We start from the raw sequence: 19,553 nt of genomic DNA on the forward strand, positions 1-19,553 counted from the left end.
TATTTCATGCTTTGCCTTATTTGCTTCTTTGTGGTGGCAGTAATTTTCTTTGAAAGGATCAAATAACAGTTTTTGGAAATAAAAAATAACTTTAAAATGGTCACAATATCATAATATGTATCAGGTATATACTTATTGCAGGAAAAAAGTGCTTTCATGCATTTTACTCTGTTCTAAATTTTTTCATATATACTTTGTTGCTTGAACATACTGCTGCTCTAGGGTTTGGAGCAGTGTGGTTTTGTAGTCTCAAGGACCTCCTTTTGAAATGCAGCTGAGTAGTTACAGTTAAGATTTACATACAAGTCCTTCAAATCTTTAAATCGGAGCAAGCCTTTAAAAATTGATCCTTCTGATGCTCTTTTTTTATTTTAATATAATTCAAGATTATCGAACTGGGATATCCTAGCTATGTAATTAACACAGACTTTGTCAGGTATGCAAACTGCTTCAGATAACTGAGCTGAAGCCAAGTGCAAGGTCGTGCACCTGGGACAGGGCAAACCCAAGTGCAGATACAGGCTGGGCAGAGAATGGCTTGAAAGAAGCCCCGATGGAGAAGGACCTGGGCGTGTTAGTTGATGAGAAGCTCAACTTGTGCTGGAAATGTGTGTTTGCAGCCCAGAAAGCCAAATGTATCCTGGGCTGCACCAAAAGCAGTGTGGCCAGCAGGTTGGGGGGGGTGACTGTTGCCCCATGGCCTGCTCTTGTGAGACCCCACCTGGAGCCCTGCGTTCAGGTCAGAGACCTCCAGCACAAGGACATGGACCTACTAGGGTGGGTCTGGAGGTCACAAAGATGATCAAAGGCGTGGAGCACCTCTCCTATACAGACAGGCTGAGGGAGTTCAGCCTGGAGAAGAGAAGGCTTTGGAGAGACCTTACAGCGGCCTTCCCGTACCTAAAGGGGGCTACAGGAAAGCTGCGGAGGGACTCTGTCAGGGGTGTAGTGATAGGACACGGGGTAATGGCTTTAAACTAAAAGAGAGTGTTTAGATTAGATGTGAGGTTGAAATTCTTTCCTGTGAGGGTGGGGAGGCACTGGAACAGTTTGCCCAGAAAAACCGTGGGTGCCCCATCCCTGGCAGTGTTCAGGTCCAGGTTGGACGGGGCCTTGAGCAACCTGGTCTAGTGGGTGGCATCCCTGGCCATGGCAGGGGGTTGGAACAATGCTGATAAAGGCATTGTTCCAACAATGATCAACACTGATAAAGGCAGCCAAATCCTTATTCTCAGAAAAATTGGAGAAAATGTATTTTTGAAGTGTAAGTTATTGAGTGCTTACATTTTCATGGAAAAAATTGAGTGCGCTCCATTGGGTTTCTCCCTGGTTTCTGGATTCTGATAATCTGTTACAATGGCAAACCAAATACCATGCTTGGTTTGATTTCTCTTGTGAATAAATCACATATTTAAGGTTGGTTGATAATGTTTGTAATGATTAAACAGTCTTTTGAAGACTTACCATTCCAGAGGTGATTTTAAAATATATTGTATTCTTTGGAATTAACATGTGGGGAATCTTGTTGCGTTATATATAGCTATTGAAGCTTCCAATCTTTCTTCACTACTTGCAGAAACAGCAAATTCCTGAATCATTCCCTGAGTGATTCCCTGAATTAGGTTCTTTGGGGTGCCAACAACTGACAAACATAAAATCAAGATTACATTTCTGTGCCTTTTTCCAAAAGTCACGTCAGAATCTGTGGTACGAAGAGGGATTGGGACTTGCCATCATTTGGATCGCTTGAATTATCCTTGTAATTTTTCTCAGGTGGACTTAGTTCCTCCCTTATATGTGAATCCTCATATTGGTTTAATATTCACACCAGTCGTGTTTTTTGCAGCAGCAGATAATGGAGGATCTGCATCTGGCGGCACATCAGGAATTCCTGCCAGCAATCCTACTGCAAATTCCAAGTCAGCAGCAAGGAACCTGGGCTCCTCGGCTGGAGAGAAGGAGGAAGGAAAGAAGGTCAGACGTCAGTGGGAATCGTGGAGCACAGAGGACAAAAATACTTTCTTCGAGGGACTGTATGAGGTACATGTAGTGGAAAATAACCAGCTTAGATGGCTTACTTTGGTATGTGGGTATTCCTAAAGAATGTTGATTTAATTGGGATTTGCAAGAGCACCACCCCTATGCATATATTGCATTTGTTTGTCTGTGCATATGTGTGTCTATGCAGTTGGCTATACAACAACTGTGGATCAAAGCCACCTTTCAAAACTGTCAAGTTTTTTTTCTGAAATACATTGGAAATCCATGTGAATTTTACTCACGAATGTTAATAGAACCATAATAAAAAATGTTATTATTTCATGTATGAAGAAGTCAAGTCCCCATCTCAACTTTGAAAAGCAACACGCTCATGCTGTAATATTTGCAAAATAAGAAAATGCATTTTCTTTTAAACTGTCGTAGACACTGCAGTGTTTTGAGGATAAGCAGGCTTAAGCCATTTCAGTACTAGGGTTGAGAGACAAGGAAAAGTTAGGTCATCTCACTTTTTGTCTCATATGTTTTATACAATATGTTCCTGGATGTCCTGTTCTTACAATTATTTTTAAGAGCACTTCTGTTACAAAAACAGGTCCTAAAGGGGAAAACAAAATAAATGCTTATGGGTTTATTTGTTTGTTTGTTTGTTTTTTTTTAGTGGTAAGTGTGATTCATGTGTATATTTTGTGGAAAAAAGTGAACAATTAAACTGTTTTCTTTTAAGTCCCTCCATCACTGAAAGAACGTTTGTTTTCCTGCTTCGATTCATTTCATGCTGTTACCTTTCAAAAGAGGTTGTCATACTTTGTAGTCATACTTGAATCAAGTATTTGAATTTTGAGAAATTTTATGATACAGGAATTCAGTGGTAATGTTCTTAAAATTATTTTTTCCTTTTTTTTGGACTCCAGGGATTTTATGAGAATTAAATAATTTAAGGGGACACTTAACGTGCCTTCTTTTTACCCTGAGAATAAGCTTCTAAATAACTTAGTGTAAAAGGGTGTTTTCTGCTTAAAAAACAAAACAAGAAAACAAAAGAAATAATCAAAACCTAACAACTCTTCCTTATTATTTGAAACTCAAATTTTATACCGCTAATAACCTGAATATGAAATTCACTGTAAATAGAAATGAAGCTATTAAATATAACATTTGCCCAAGTCAGAAGTGAAGGTAGGACAGAGGAGAGGAAAAATGCTGCAGAAAGTGAAGAAAGCTAAGTGAGAAAGTCAGTATTTTCAATTCTGGTACTCAGTGCATTTAAGCAAAGTTGTCTTTTAAAAGGTTTTTAGCAACTTATATTTCTTTATTTTGAAAAAAAAAATCAAGAAAATATAATTTCTTTGGTATCTATAATACATTTTATATAACATAAAGGAAAACATTGTCATTCCTGTGCTGTTGAGTTCTGATAACGAAGACTTTTGTTTATGATCACTGAGATCTGATTTCTCTCAAGAACCTCAAAATCCCGTGTGTTGTTTCAGTTGTCCTATGACAAGGGATAAGTTTGGTTATGAGTATTTAGATTTGTTTTACTTATTCTTCAGCATGGAAAGGACTTTGAAGCTATCCAGAACAACATTGCCCTGAAATACAAGAAGAAAGGCAAGCCAGCAAGCATGGTGAAGAATAAAGAGCAGGTCCGCCATTTCTACTACCGCACCTGGCACAAGATTTCAAAGTACATTGACTTTGATAACGGTTAGTATGCAATGAAGTGGGCTTAGTGTAGAGCTCAGTCTTGTGAGTGTTGGAGTCCTGCCTTTTAGTGCCATAGTGGAGGGTAGGAATGAAGGAAATGAAAAAGTAAGTACTGAATAGGGTATCTGTGAATATGATGTATGTTTATTAATATGACCCTATTGAGGTTCTTTTTTTTTTTTTTTTTTTTTAATACTTACTAAAAATGGTACTAGTGTCATTTCTTTTATATTAGTTTACCGCACCATAGCAACCTGGCCATGAACACCTCTAGGGATGAGGCACCCACAGCTGCTCTGGGCAGCCTGTGCCAGTGTCTTACCACCCTCTGAGAGAAGAATATCCTCCCAACATCTAATCTAAATCTTGCCTATTTCAGTTTAAAAATCATTCCTCTGTGTCCTGTCACTATCTATTCAAGCAAAAAGTTACTCTTCATCCTTTTTCATAATCCCCCTTTAAGTTTTGAGAAGCTGCAGTGAGATCTCCCCGGAGCCTTCTCTTCTCCAGGCTGAACAGCCCCAGCTCTCTCAGCCTTTCTCCATAGGAGAGGTGCTCCAGCCTCTTGATCATCTTCGTGGCCTTCCTCCTCTGGACTCAGTCTAACAGCCCCACATCCTTCTTGTGCTGGGGGCCCCAGATCTGGACGCAGGACCCCAAGTGGGGCTTCACAAGGGCAGAGCAGAGGGGCACAGTCACCTCCCTTGACCTGCTGGCCTCTTCTTTGTTGATGCAGCCCAGGATGCAGTTCACCTTCTGGGCTGCAGGTGTGTTTTGCTGGCTTGTGTTGAGTATTTTGTCTGCCAGAACCCCTAAAACCTTCTCCCTAGGGCTGCTCTCAGTGAGTTCTTCTCCCAGTCTGCACTCATGTCTGGTATTGCCCCCACCCAGGTGCAGCACCTTGCACTTGGCCTTGTTGAACCTCATTAGGTTCAGGTGGGCCCACTTCTCCAGCCTGTCCAGGTCCCTTTGGATGCCATCCCTCCCTTCTGGTGTACCAGCTGCACCACTCGTCTTGGTGTCATCTGCAAGCTTGCTGAGGGTGCACTTGATCCCACTGTCTGTCATTGATAAAGATATTACACAGCACCGGTCCCAGGACACATCCCTGAGTTACACCACTCAACACCTGCCTCCACCTGGACACAGAGCCATTGACCACAGCTCTCTGGCTGCGTCCATCCAGCCAATTCCTTGTCTGCTGTTTGGTCCCTACACTGTCAGTGCTGGTGTGGGTACTTTAGATCTTATAGAAATAATGGTGTCTATATGATGTGTGTTGATGAGAAAGGGGGAAGGAATGATACTGCTAAAGACATGGAATCTAGAATTTGCATTAAATCTCTAAGGTGCATTCTTATGCACGAAAGCCAGTATGAGTTTTGGAAATTTCTGACTTCTTAATTTTCATATAACAAAAGCTCTGTATGCATTTTCTGGGGGCATCTGTACGTTTCCCTTAGAAATTGTGAACAGTTTTGTGATACTAAGGTTGATGCAACTGAATTAGCTCTATTTTGCATATGGAACCGTTGGATGTTTAAATTCTGTGTAACCACTTAGACTTGCCTTCAATAAGATGCTTGTCTCATCACTGAAAATCTGAATCATTTCATCTTTTCACAGTATACTCTAATTTTCAGTGTTGAATTGAGTAACTACAGTGTGGATAATGTCATCTCACGTGTACCTGTTTTGTTTTTCAGTGTTTTCTCAAGGGCTGAAAAAGTCATCCCTGGAGCTTTATGGCTTAATCTGCTATGGGGAATTAAGGAAAAAGATTGGGGGATGTAAGTATGAATTTCCTCTGACTGAATTTTTTTTTTTATATGGTAGAATCAGAAGTGTTGTGTTATTAGGAGTTCGTGTTCATTGTATTTTATGGCAGTAGTCTGTGTAGTAGTAGTATTTTTCATTAAGTGTATTTGTATTTCTAAAGACGTTCGTAGTCAACTGCACGAGTCCCCTTTTTCTTTGACAGATTTCTTTAGCTTTTGCTATCTGTGGAATGCAGTGCACAGGTGACAGGTAAATGTGTATGCAGTTTAGGTTATCCATCTGTTTTGTTATTGAAAACTGTTTGCACTCATGAGTATTTCTGCCTATACTGTAAAAATCTGGGATGGTACCGTCCTCTAAGTCAGTATCCAAATCATTAAATAACAACGAACACTGAAGACGAAAAAGCGTTAAAAATCATAATCAGAAATAATAACCTTACTGGCTAACCAGAATGCATTCTGACCTTGTTCACCCCAGAGGCTGGTTTTGTCCATAAAGAGGAGTGTAGATGGATGAGTGTGCGCCTTAACCTGTGCTCCTGTCTTCTGCAAGCTGATCAGTTGCGTTAGCGAGGTTCCTGATCTGAGGTTTAGTGCAATGTTGGCATGGTCTTTATGGCTTCCAGACTAGAGGGAGCTCTGATGTGACTTGGAGAATGGGCAAAGTAAAAAGCATTGTATGCTCCAGTCCCTTCACGTATACCTTATTTTCTGTGTACTTTTTTCATTTGTCCCCAAGTTTTTTGTAGAGTTGGTGTTAGAGTGAAGTACTACATTTCACTTGTTTTGCGAGAGGTGGAAAGTCATCAAAATACCTTGACTTTTTTGTAAACTCAAGCTAGTTGCGAAGTGGAAAAAAATTGAGGAAGTAGTGGACATGTACAACTCCTAAAGCAATTGTGATGCTTTTGCAGATTTTTTTTTGCTAGGTTATTTTCACACATGGGTTTTCATTGTACTGCATCATGAATTAGGCTATTTTCAACGTTCATACTGACTTTATTCTGTTTGTTCAAAGATCTCCACTATGTTAATTCATCTTGGAGAAGCAATTTTGAGCTGTTAGTAACAAGACAGTCAGAAGCAAGATAGATTGCATTGCCAGTATAAATTAGTATTAGTGGTTCTTCCTTTTTTCCACATCTTGTGTTAAAAGAATCAGCAGACCCTCCGTGGCTCTGACTGGGAATGAGGTTTTACACGGTCACCATGGCAATGCATGCATACTCTGTGCTTCGGTCTTTTTATAACTTTGGTACTCAGTTAAATGTTTTACCCACTTGAACAATTCCAGTCTCTTCAAGACCAAATGGACCTGAGCAGCAAGTCTTTACACCTAGCTTATGAGAGATCTTTTCTACAGCTGGTGAAAGTAGTTTCTTTCTCCTCTTTTTGTGGTTTTCACCCAGTCCTGTTTTCCCAGAAATAGGGGTGCCTTATGTACAGCTACGGAGAATTAAAAGCATGTCAGGAATGATTTCAGTATTGCCAGAGGGATGTTAATTGTTCAGTAAATAGGTTTGGGCATAACATAGAGAATAGAAATCAAGTTATTTTAAAATGTTCAGTATAGCGCATGGAAGAAAGGTGTAGGTTATACGTGCATTTTATTATTTTTATTTACTTTCTTTTTATTGCATCCAGAGCTGCGAACGCTCAGTGCTCTTTCATTATGCTGTGGTGCCTTAGCAACAGAGATTGAGCAGGCAGATGAGGAAGCTTTTCTTTTAACACTTCAGAGTCAAAGTAACGCACAACAACCTGGGTGAAGCACTGGAACAGGTTGCCCAGAGAGGTTGTGCCCCATCCCTGGAGGCGTTCAGGAGCAGGTTAAGCGAGGCCCTGAGCAACCTGATCTCCTGGGTGGCATCCCTGCCCATGGCAGGGGGGTTGGAACTGGATGGTCTTTGAGGTCCTTTCCAACCAGAGCCATTCTATGAATCTATGTCTGTAGCACCTAAACTAGGATCACTTAATTAATCCTTGAGTAAAATGTAGTTTTCATGCAAGGCAAGGACTGTGTAAAGCTTGTATATTATGAAAATAGAGTAATAACAGTCATGACTATATCACTTTAAGTTCTAATTACTATTTTATCCCTTTTCATGTAAAGGTATGGATGACAAAAATGCAGCTAAACTCAATGAGCTTATTCAGGCTGGGTAAGTAATAAGTTATTCCTGAAACTCAGAAAACTGGATTGTTCATCAGCTTAATTGTTTAATTCATCATCCAGAGTCTAGGGTACTATTTTTACTTTTTTGGAGTTGGAGTTTGACATTTGATATTCTTAGTTTCTTTTGTATGTTTTTTTTCTCTCCCTTTTTCCATGAAGCCATTAATTAGGTAGAAAGGATAGGTGAGCTTTAAGAAATTCATTAAAAGAGAATTCTTTACAGAAGTTATGGCATTACAAGTATGTTAAGTATAGGGAATATAGTTCAATATAGTTCATCTCCAAAAGTTTTGCCAACAGTGCTTCTGAATCCTGACTTTCAGACATGCACCAGCAGTTCCAGTGTGCTTGTAGGCCACAGCCCTGTAGTCACTTCTGCATCTACTTTATTTGAGGATGAGTAGTCTCTTTCACTTCAAGAATGAATTACGGGCAGTGGGGGTTCCTTTTTGATGACAATGTAGTTTTAGAATACAGAACTGTTTAGAAGTTGCCATACTACACAAAATGAGGGAATTTTCTGATATTTGGGCATTTTTTTTCTAAGTAGTATTGCTTTTATAGTCTGTGGATTCTACAGTGAAGTATCTTTCAACAGCTGTCATTAAGGTGTGTGATCATTAAACTTAATTTCTTCCAAATTGTAGCTGCTCAGCAGACATTGGTTTGTCCTGAACATGTCTTCAGAAGACATTTGAAAACAGCATCATTTTCTCTATTACAGATCCCTTTTTATTATTGGCATTTGTCCTTCTAGGGTACATTATTGTAGCAAATTATTAATGAAGTAAACTTTACTGCAAATAGGAGAGAGCTGCTGACTTTTTGACTTCACCTTACATAAACTGGCTACTTTTTGTTGCACCTTCATTGCTGACAAATTGAGTTCCCAAGTGAGTGCCTTACAGTTATTCCTTACAGTTATTAGGCTTCATTCTCCTGAGAGCTGCACTCTGTACAGTGTGCTGTTGTGTTGCAGGTCGTGAATGTCGTTGTTTTTGAAATCACTTGTTCATTCTTTTGTTAATTACAAAGTTTGAAATTAGAACAGAAATCTTCGTTTAGTTTGGGCGTTGTACAAATTAGAAAATCTTACCAGTAAATTTTTTTCATATAATGAAATAACATTTTAAACAAATTGCTTAAATTTGAATTATCCATTAAAATGACCCAGCCTGAGCCTTCTTTCCCTAAGAAGTTAACTTTTTGTACATCTAGAGTTCAGGTTATAGGCAGTCATTTTGGTCCCTCTTTGTTGTACTGGAGAGCTTTTCTAGTACTGTGTCATCTAAATAATCTAAATCATAGTAAAGGAGATTTTTAGCAAGCTATAGTATTAATCTAGCACTTGACATCATTGAGGCCTGAGTCACTGTAATTAAATTGCCTATGAGGGCTAATAATTTGTATGCAGTCTAACTGTTTGTTCTATAAAATCCAGTCTTGTAACAAACCATTTTGAAAGTCAGAATCCTTCTAGTTGAAAATATTACTCCTAAGCATCTTCTACCCAAAATGTAGAGTGTTTATAAATTTTTACATTCTTGGGCAGTTCAGAAACACTTGCTCTTGCATAGGCTTTTTCTCTACAATGTGGAAGACTCATTGTTGCTTCCTTTGTTCTCCCGCATCTCTTACCCTAGTTGTTGGGAAACTTTGTTGTTCATACCGGCATAAACCGTGCAAGAAAACGTGCTCACATTTTCATCCTCATTAGCACCAGTATGCTTGCACTATCTGAATTAATTCCCTACATGCGCAGGGCAGCCCTGTGTCTTCTCAAGCAAATAAATTGCATATAACCCATTATATAAAGCTTTTTCCTTCCATCTCTCTCGGTGGCATTAGAATTCTGTGATCACTCTATTTGTAAGCAGTTCTTTTTTTTTCTTTTTTTTAGTTCCTAGTGTTTTGTTTTTTTTTTTTTTTCAAGTCTGATACTCCTCTCCCTCTAAGTACAATGCAGTCTGTGCAGTTTGTCACTATGGAAGTGGTTGTTTAGAAAGTAAGAATAGGGAATGAGAACACGTGATAATCTCCTGAAGCAGGTAAACATCAGCATAATTAGATTGGTAAGAAAGATCAAGAGAAACTAAAACTATGAGGATCTGTCTGGCAGTTTGTTTGCAGGATGAGTCTAGACCCTGGAATTGCTGACTTTAATTCGGTGTTTATATTTCTTGTGTTACACATCAACTCAGGCTTTCTATAATAATTGTCTGGTGTATGAAAAAATGACTGAGATGCTCATAGCAAAACCATGTTGAAAATATTCCTAGTTAAACTTACAACCATGGTCACAGGTAGCAGACAGCACTTGAAAATTAAATCAATTGGTTATTTAATATAATGGCAGAATCTTTGTGTGAAACGTCCTTTTTTGGTTAGTGAAGCTAAGGCCATTCAATGCTGTGCTTCCATGTCTTCAAAACTTTGACAGTTTGTAAGATCAGGCTAGTGGATAGTCTTTAGTTTGCAGCTGAATGAATCAGCGATATTTCAGAAAATAGATCAAAGTTTAGATATTTTAAGTCCAAGGGGAATGTAAGAGTTGTTCTGTCAGCTTTTGTAACTGATCTGAGTAGTTCAGCATGCTCAAGACAACACTGGCCCACACAAGTTGCTTAAAGAATTTTTCACAAACACGAAGTTTGGCAACTGTGAAAAATGAACTTGGTTAGAAACTATGGAGAATCTGAATCGTTATCTGACCAGTTTTTGTTACTAGTTTTTTATTACAGTAATGATACGTATCTGGGTTGTGTGATTAGAATACGTAACAAGAAACAAAGCTTTGGGGCAGTGTGTTAGAACTGCTCAGGAACCCATTTAAATAGATTTAGAGCAAAGGTTTCTGTTTCGTTTCACTTCTAGGAGTGAAAAATTTTTATTTAGCTTAGTTTTTGCAACCTTTTTTACATTTGATTAAAAAAAAAAGTAGACAAAATATAAATAGTTTTGGGTATCTTTGTAAACTTATGGGATTTGTGGATGAATGTTTTTTAAAAAAAAAAGGAAACAATTAAAGAAATACCATAGATAAGCATCTGGTAAAGCACTGTGCCACTGGAAGACCATTTAAAAACTTCAAACTGTTTTTCTATTTTGCCCTTTCTATTTCTGCCCTCTTTTTCTATTATGCCCTTGTGAATCTGCACTGTAAATCCTTAAATGTCTTTGTTCGTTTCTATAGAGATGATTGTATTTGACTGTGTGTCACTGATAGATACATATTCCCAAACTTTTGGTAATGGTGCCTTTAAATACTTCTCTTTCAATATATCCAGGGCTACAACTGTTCGTTACAAAGGCAGAAACCTTCGTATCAAAGCTCCAATGTGCAGGGCTTTGAAGAAACTCTGTGATCCAGATGGTAAGTAAAAGATGCTGAAACGTGAAAGAGTTTTAACAGATGGCTGGAAGAATATGAGAGTAGGCCTGTTTTGATGTGTGCATCACTGGCAGGGGAATTTGTGCTATTTTGCATTTGTATTGGGCACAAATACGTCCCCATTGTTTTTACATAATCCCGTTAGTTTGTGTAATCCCACTAACTTTAAGATCCACTGAGCTCTTTAATTAGTGTACAGTACTAGTGAAATTACAGAAGAAACAGCTACACAGGACAAGATCACTACTGCTTTGCCAGGTTTCCATTCACTATATTCCAAAATTAGTCTTCCTCCTGTGCCAGTAAATAAAGAGCAGTATGTTGTTTAGCACTGAACATTTAAAAAAAACAAAAAACAAAAAACAACAAACCTTCTCCAGTTCAGCTGTGTGACTTCTCTTTCTCTCCCTCCCTCACTAAGTAGAATCAGTGTAGTTTAAAGATCTGAAATATTTTACTATTGTACTTGTTTGGAGTTTCCAGCAACCTGATTTTGACAGTGCTTGCTCAGCTGAGAGCTCTAGTACTACTGTGGGGGGGGGGGGGGCGGAATTGCAACAGGAGTAAACCTAAGGAAGCAAGTTCCCTCCATGGCTGCAGCTGGGTTGCCTAAGTCATCTGTAGATGGTGCTGATATCTGTGATGCTTTTTTTTTTCTTCCATGTAATTGAGCATATAGCATTCTGCCTGAATTTTCCTTGCTTTGACCTTTGTGCTTTATCTCCCTTCAGGCATTAGTGATGAAGAGGACCAGAAGCCAGTACGTCTTCCTCTCAAGGTTCCCGTGGAGTTGCAGCCACGAAATAATCATGCATGGGCTCGAGTGCAGAGTCTCGCCCAGAATCCACGGCTTAGGTAATGAGGAGCTGATTTTAGTGCTCAGTATAGAACAGTGAAATGCAGGGACGGTGTTCTAGCATCTTGCTTTCCCTTCAGGGTTCTCTTTGTGATCTAGATGGTGCAGTTGATGATGCAGTTTGCCTAAATGTACTCAGTCTGAAGCCTTTGTACAACCAGAGCATATGATTTGTGTAGATAGTGAGATATCGAACTTGATATTTAGTTTACCGTTATTCTTTATACCTTTAGATTTGAGTAATGATAGGAGACACTGGAGTTGGAGATGAATATACTTGGTGCCATTTACACCCAGGTGTCAGAGTGCAGGTAGAACAGAGACGTGCAGCATTAGTGCTACTGAAGTTTGTATTGAACATGCCACGTGACAGAGGCATGGGGAAGGGATGTGAAGCAATGGTTGGAGGGGCCTTCTCTCCTTTTAGGCTGGGAGTCTAATGTCAAATGCAACACAGTGGTAGCAAGAAGGAAGATACTTAGCTTAAATTCCCCCTGCAAAACGTAGTTGGTGCTGTTGTTCCAGCGTCATCAATGTTTTTTCCTTTTAGTACTTGTGGCTGGTCCAAAACTCAGGGCAGAAAACAACCAGGCCTCTGTGATGCTGATTTCTCTTTCAAATAGAACATTTCAGTATAGTGACCAAATACCATGCAGAGAGGAGAATGAAGGTTTGCAGTGTAATGTTTACTTTGCAAAATGCTTTCAGTGCAAAAAAGTAAAAGTATTTTGTCCTCCTTTTTGTATATTTCATTTGATAGCTTTGTGCCTTGCTTGCAGTACTGCAGGTTAGCGAAATCTTGCCGTCTTTTCTCATCTTCTTGCATCTGGAGAAACTAGTACCTTGAGTCACAGCAATCAGATTTGTCTGATAGGCTTTCAGATCATTCACAGTTGTGAGTTACATTTTAATGTTGCCGTTATTTTGCCAGTGTTTTTTTTGTTGCGTTGTTTTTTTTTTTCTTACAGTTTGGGAGTGGTAGCTGTGCTCTCTGTGCCACAGAATGCCAGTTTCTTCCCTTAATTCCTATTCTAGCACTGGGGGTCTGATTTCAATTTCTGCTGACATTTTTATCTGTTCCACTGCTTTACCTTGCATACAGGATGATTGTGGAGTTGCATCGGAAGGTCTCCAGCCTCATTGAGTTCCTGAAGCAGAAGTGGGCTCTCCATGAAGTACGCATCGTATCCTTTTCTTGTTTAGTCTCTGTTCTGTGTGCTCTGTCCTGGAAGCAATTCCATTCCCATTCTAGGTTCAGCTTTACATCAGAAATGTGAGTCTACCTAACAAATTTACCAGTTCGTGCTTGAATAATAACAGAGGTCAACATTTCAGCATCACTAATGTGAAGGAGTCTTTTGTGGAAAATTGTGCAGGATTTCACTTTTACCTCAACTCTCCTCTGCTGTGGTCCTCTGAAAAACTAGTTAATAATAAGTGAAGCTCCCTGCCTTTATTTCATTGCCTTAAAAAGTGGGTGTGGTGTGTTTCAGCACAGATGGGTGACTGCATTGTAGAAGCTTGGATAATAACTGTTGATTTACAGTTTCAGCAAGGAAATTGAGAATGGATCTTTCCACTTGCTGTACGCAGCTTCAACAAACGAACATTTAAGCTTCTTTAGGTAGCTGCTGCTGCCTGTTAAGTTTTTATATGCTGTCTGAGCCACAGAACTCATTACAGAGATATTCCTACCTCTGAGCCTAGATCCAAGGAGTAGAAGCAGACCTGTGAGACTAGCTGTGAGATAACAGCCATGTATTTTCCTGTTGACTGGTATGCTGTATCCTGTTCTTAGTCCTCTAATTCAGGCATCTTTCTTTAATTTGTGAGCCTGGAAGAAGTTTCACGTAGCACTTGAACTTTGAAAGATGCCAAAATATGTGAAATGAAGGCTATTGCGCAGAAAGGGGAGTCTGTTTCACTATGCAAGATTTTTTTTTTCCTATTGCAATGCTATTTGAAGCAGAGAATAGTAATTTTTTTTCTGGACTGTAGATTTAGTTTGTGCCTTATCAACACAGCAAGACTAATTTCTGATCAGAGCCCCTATATCTATGCTGAATAGAGAACATATCCTTGATCAGCTACTAACTTAACTTGCAAAATAGGCCATCAAATACTTGTTATGAGGGGACAGATGGTGGTTGTAGTCTTTAACACATCTTTTTTAGCGTAAAACACTAGAGGAACGGCAGCTTCAAGACTCCAGAGACTCAGAATCAAGAGGTAGCTTCTCAGAGGAGAAGGTGATGCTCCATCTCTTTCCAGGAGAGAATTGTACACTCACTCCACTGCCTGGGGTAGCCAGAGTGGTTCACTCCAAGGCTTTCTGCACAGTGCATTGGCAGGAAACTGGCAAATGCAAACAGAACACAAAAGACTCTCACTTACTGCCCCCTGCACAAATCCTAGGTATACAGAGTGGTCAGGGAACAGCTAGGGGACAACTAAAATACACGCGGGGAACAGAAGGTAAGAGTGTTGGAAGGGCAGAGAGCACTACAGAATCAAGCAGAACCCCTCATCCCACAGCTGAGGCTCCTGCAGGCACTGAAGATGGCTCCCCAGAGGCTGGTCTGGCAGAAGGAACAGCCTCAAATCTTGGCATCACTAACTCCCTCAGCAAACCACCTTCTGGACTTCAAGATCCAGGAGGGAACCATGAGAAGCTGAGCTCAGTGGCCTTCTGTGTGGAAGGCAGGGAGGCCTTGGCTGGTGACCAAGCAACTGTACCAGCATCGTGCAGCACAGCTTGTGCTTGCAGTAAGATCCCTGATGTCGAGGAGCTCTCTCTGCTCGATCCATTCCCACGGTACATGAAGTCCTGTCAGGACCTGATTGTCCCAGAGAAATGTTCTTGCACAGACAAACCGCATGGGAAAGACTCTGCTCCAGCAGCTGGCGATACTTCTCCTGTGGCTTTTCCAAGCGGGAGGGGCACAGAGACTTCTGAGTCCTGTTCGCAGCTGCTGAGAGGTGGTGTGGCTTCACCCAGCAGTGGCCCAGCCAGATGCGAAGCTCAGGCTAGCCACAGCCAGGGTCAGCAGCTTGATGCGTGTACCAAGGAGATTACAGATGCAGTAACGGAGGATTCTCAAGAGAAGCTGAGCTCCTCGTTTCCACCTCCACCTCAGGGACAATCTAGTACAAAGTCTCTCAAGGATGACCCGAGCCGGCTCTCTCAACAAGTCAGAGAAGAAGGATGGAGTCTACGAACTTCCGAGAGCCTTACGCTGGCTGAAGTCTACCTCATGATGGGCAAACCGAACAAGTTGCAGCTGGAATATGACTGGTTGGCTGTCTTGGAGCCAGAAACACAGGATGCTAGGGAGCAAACATCTGAATCAAGTGCTGTTCCTGCATGTACCACTTTTCACAAGCAGAGACTTCTAAACTGCCTTTTAAAACTCATCTCTACTGAAGTCAATCCCAAACCAGTAAGTAGCTCTTCTTTATGCTCCATATGCTAAATATTACTTCATCTGGGGAATAATTCCTGTTGCTGTTTTCATAGTAAATCAATGACCTGCAATGTCAAGATCTTGGAGTTTCATATGTTTAAAAAGAAAATCAAAACCGATTGCTACAGGGTAGACTTTTCCTCATTGTGCTGCACCTGCTTTTCTAACATGCCTTTTAGTTTCTTGTTTGGCATGAGTCAGAGTCTCAGTAGTATTACAGTGAGCTCAAAAGATCAGACATGTAGGTGTTTTCTCTTCTCTCTCATGTTAATACTCCAAACAAAAAACATGATATGAGGCAGTTATTATTTGCAAGTGTTTTCCTGTCACTTCAGCGTACTTTGTCTTAATCAAAGCCGAGTCATACACCTGGAAAAGATTGGCATTACTTTAGATATGCATCATTACATATATTCCAATAAAAAGAAGTAACCTTTTGCTTTATTTGTCAAATATCACTTTATGCACTCTGTATTTCAGAAAAAGAGGCAGATACACATCTTGTGGCAATGAATGTCATAAGAGTGACACACCCATTCAAGGGAAAAGGATGGTATTTACTGCCTAACTGAAAGTGCTGTAGACTTTTTTTGAAAGTTTCATCTCTTAAAACCTCTGTTTCATCAAATAATGATACGAACCATAATATTTTTGCCACAAGGTACTTCAGCAGAGAAAGGATTGCTTGTCTTGATCCCTACAACTTTCTCAAGATAATATGTAACAAAGCCAAAATGGTCAGCTGTTCTGGGGTTCATTCTTTTAAATGAATATTACAGGCATAAAATTAACTGTAGCAAATTGCACTGCAGTCAAGCTTAGGTTGATAATTTTATGCTTGTGGTTACACACAGATTTTTTAAAAAGGGAGCATTTTCTAGAAAACCATATAAACAAAAAGGAAGTGAACTGGATAGGCCTGGAAAATCAGTAAAGCACCTTGCCATGTGCTTCTGGTTTAATTCTTGAGTTACAGTATGAAATATGAAAGGGAATGGGAAAAGCTTTACAAACTATTCTTCTTTATTCAATCAGAATTAACAGCAAAATATTTTTGTCCAGGTGTATTTCCATCCAGAAGAGGTCTCTGGTTTATTAGAGTTCAGGAAAATTCCTACTAAATTAAAAGCAACGCCTCTTTTGTTACTGTGACAAATCTTCATCTTTACCTCTGCTTTTTTTTTTTTTTTTTCCCTGGGTTGGTGCAGCACAGTGTAAGAAGCTTGTTGGGTGCTAACATGGTTGTAACATAAATTAACAATATTGAACCAATGGTATTTAACACTTCTAAATGCCCACTGGAGGAATTTCAGCTTTCTTCCACAGACTTTCGGAGGTATTGGTTAGAGTGCTATTTGACACACTAAAACACCTTTAATGTTTCCTAAGTAGAATGAGTTTAACCACATTTTTGTTGTAACAATACACGATATTCATTTAATGTACTCACATTTTTAGACCCCTGAGATGAGCTCTGTTGCCACATCACCTATAAAGCCTACTCAAGAGGAGCAGTCACTGACTCCTCCAGGAAAGGTAATTGCCGTCAGCACCAGAAGTCCAGGCTGCACGCGGAATCAGTCTGCCCTTCGCAACAACAAGACTTTTTCTCCTGGTGCTGCTTCCAGCTCCTCAGGTGAATGCTCGTAAAAATACATTTCAAGAGATCAGGCCATTAATGCCTCATACGTGATGAATGCATTCCAGTAAGGTAACACTGGGAGAACGAGGGTTCTGCTGTTATGAATTTAATTGCTTAAGAACATTGGTACATGTTAATTTGCTTTAGGATTGTCCTAAATTCAGTATTTCTTTGAATCTTGAAAAACAATACGTGTCAGTAATACTGTTTACAATCCAGAAAATATCTCACAGCTCAGCCTTACATTCCCTCTTAGACTTAGGTCCCAAGTCTGTGTAAGTACAACCTGCATTTTCATTTTTGTCTTTTTTTTTTTTTTTTTTTTTTTTTAAATAAAGATAAGTTGATTTGGCCTTCTCAGTAGGAAATAAAGAAAATAGATTGTCTTCTACAGAACTGAAAGTGTTGACAAACTGGTAGCTTTACAAAAGGCACGCAGCTAGCAGGAGAGAAAAAAAAAAACAAAAGGATTAGAAAGATTCATGCAAAGAGATTTAGAAAAGAGCGAAGCAACAACTGTGATGGAACATAGCCTATAATAGTTATCTATAAAATAGCATTAGATAATTTTAGTTCATCCCATTGCAGACTTTTAAGAAAATACCTTGTGTATGAACAATTCTCTCTAACTCCTGGTCAGGCAGGAGAGACAAATGTATTCTTATTCTACATTTAGCTGCTTTTTAGATCCTCTGGCATGCTGTAATTTTAACTATGCTGTGGGAAAAAAACAAACAAGCAGTGTAGAATGGCAGGTGGCAATTTTCCTTTTTAAATAGGAGGATAATAACACCTCCTGTTTATTTATCAAGCAAGTGAAGTTTGTTCTTCAAAACTCTTCTGGAATAGTGTTGTGTGTAACCATCTCTGTGTTAGGATGGCCCAAGCTTGTGCTGTGTGGTTTACGTGCCCAGGGAGGAAGCAGGCATTGCTGAGAATCATTGCCCACTTTGCCTCTTCCGCTTCTGGGTGAGTTGGATGACTGTTGCCTCCTCACTGTTATCTCCATGGCAAGCACGGGTGTAATACTGAGTGTGAAAATAGGCATTTTTGTCTATTGTAATGAAGCCCAGCATTGTAACTAAAGCAGGCACTTCTGTGGAAGAGAGGTACACTTCTTAGTTATCTCATAATCACATACCAGCAGCAGTGTTTTTCATTCTAACTGGATGCCTGCACAGCACTGAAATAATACAGCGTGGTTTTGTTTGTTTTGAAGTTAAATGTGAAAGAAGTTTTACTCAGAGCAGATATTATTTAATGTGACATACGCATTTCTAAGACACTCCATCTTTTGTAAAGTATTTTTGGTAAATGATCCCTGCTCTTTCACTTCTCTGTCATCAGGATCATTTTGCTGAGGTTGCATTTTGAATTACCACGCTAAGGGTGGGGAGAGGTCTAAGTAAAAAATACTTATTGTAGAATGAATCTATTTTTGTATTATCTTGCCCTACAAAAGGAGTGGATCAGGTAAATGCATAGTTTGCAGAGCAGAAGGACCTTCAAGTGTTTCTACAAACTGAACAGATTATCTGGTTAACAAAGCTGGTACGGGGTTTCAAAACTGTGTGCTTAGATTCTCTTTCCTTTAGTAGTGTAAAATTGCATTTAAACCCCTTCATCCAAAGATTTCAAAGCGAGTGAATGTTTGCGCTGTCCTTGTGAAGCCCGTAAATATTGACTGCTTACAGGTGGGAAAACTGAAGTGTTGAGAGTTTCATGATTTGTTTGAGGTCGCAAATGTTGGCAAAACCAGACCACCCGTGTCTTAGCTCTCCATCTGATCCTTCAGTTAGTAAATAGCTGCTTTCTTCTTGTTTCCACTTAATTTAAATTGCTGATGAAATCTTCCAGGTTTGAGAAACCTCCCTAGACCTCTCTTGGTGGCTGGTCCTTCAAGTTCTGGAAACACTGATGCTGATGGTGGACTCTTTGCAGTTCCTACAACTCTGCCACCCAACAGCCGCCACGGGAAACTCTTCTTGCCTAGTAAAGAAGCAGAGCTGACCTTCCGGCAGCACTTAGACACAATCAGTGTAAGTGAGATCAGTAAATGAAGAAAGTAGCATACTGTGCCTGAGTTGGCTTGCAGTAGGATTAGAGGTTTTTTGTTTCATCAGAAAATGCTTCCTCATGAAGCAGTGCTTCTGGTGATGTTTAAGCATAACTGTATCAGCTGAGCTTAGGTTTTGATGACATGATTATGCTTTGAAGTGTCATCACTTCTTCAGACCTGAACGCCATCACACAACCTGGTGGAACTGCTTCACTCTCTAGTTTGCTCCAGTAAACTGTATTTGCCAGGCATGGCAAAGCTGATACCCTTCTTCTTGTGCAGCTGATTTTTAATACAACCACATTGCTCTATTTGATTGAAATAGTTATTTTTATACATACAGTCTCAGTAACAGCTTCATATCAAGCTACAGTAGTTAAGTAGTGAAATGGCTTTTATTGGGAAAAAAGTTTTGTCCCCATAAAACAAAAAAAAAAATAATAGTTCCTAGTGGAAAATGTTCCTACTCTAGCAGA

At 39.7% G+C, this 19,553-nt stretch overlaps 1 protein-coding gene across 3 annotated transcripts in view; it reads left to right on the plus strand.

Moving 5' to 3' along the window:
* Positions 1-19,553, plus strand: part of CRAMP1 (cramped chromatin regulator homolog 1) — a 43,475-nt gene that overhangs the window by 10,282 nt on the left and 13,640 nt on the right. For 2 of the 3 annotated variants that reach the window (XR_014698397.1, XM_084537491.1), the window contains exons 3-12: positions 1,847-2,040; positions 3,555-3,708; positions 5,415-5,498; positions 7,603-7,651; positions 10,953-11,038; positions 11,788-11,911; positions 13,015-13,096; positions 14,087-15,352; positions 16,835-17,012; positions 18,876-19,057. Coding sequence is in view for 2 of the 3 variants with exons in the window: in XM_084537491.1 (XP_084393617.1) it covers positions 1,847-2,040; positions 3,555-3,708; positions 5,415-5,498; positions 7,603-7,651; positions 10,953-11,038; positions 11,788-11,911; positions 13,015-13,096; positions 14,087-15,352; positions 16,835-17,012; positions 18,876-19,057 (2,399 nt within the window). In the remaining variant the exon portion in view is untranslated. The remainder of the gene's footprint in view (positions 1-1,846; positions 2,041-3,554; positions 3,709-5,414; positions 5,499-7,602; positions 7,652-10,952; positions 11,039-11,787; positions 11,912-13,014; positions 13,097-14,086; positions 15,353-16,834; positions 17,013-18,875; positions 19,058-19,553) is intronic. The other variant, XM_084537492.1, reaches the window with a different exon arrangement.

Source organism: Aythya ferina, assembly GCF_964211825.1.
Source record: "Aythya ferina genome assembly, chromosome: 15".
In the NCBI taxonomy this organism is placed as follows: Eukaryota; Metazoa; Chordata; class Aves; order Anseriformes; family Anatidae; genus Aythya; species Aythya ferina.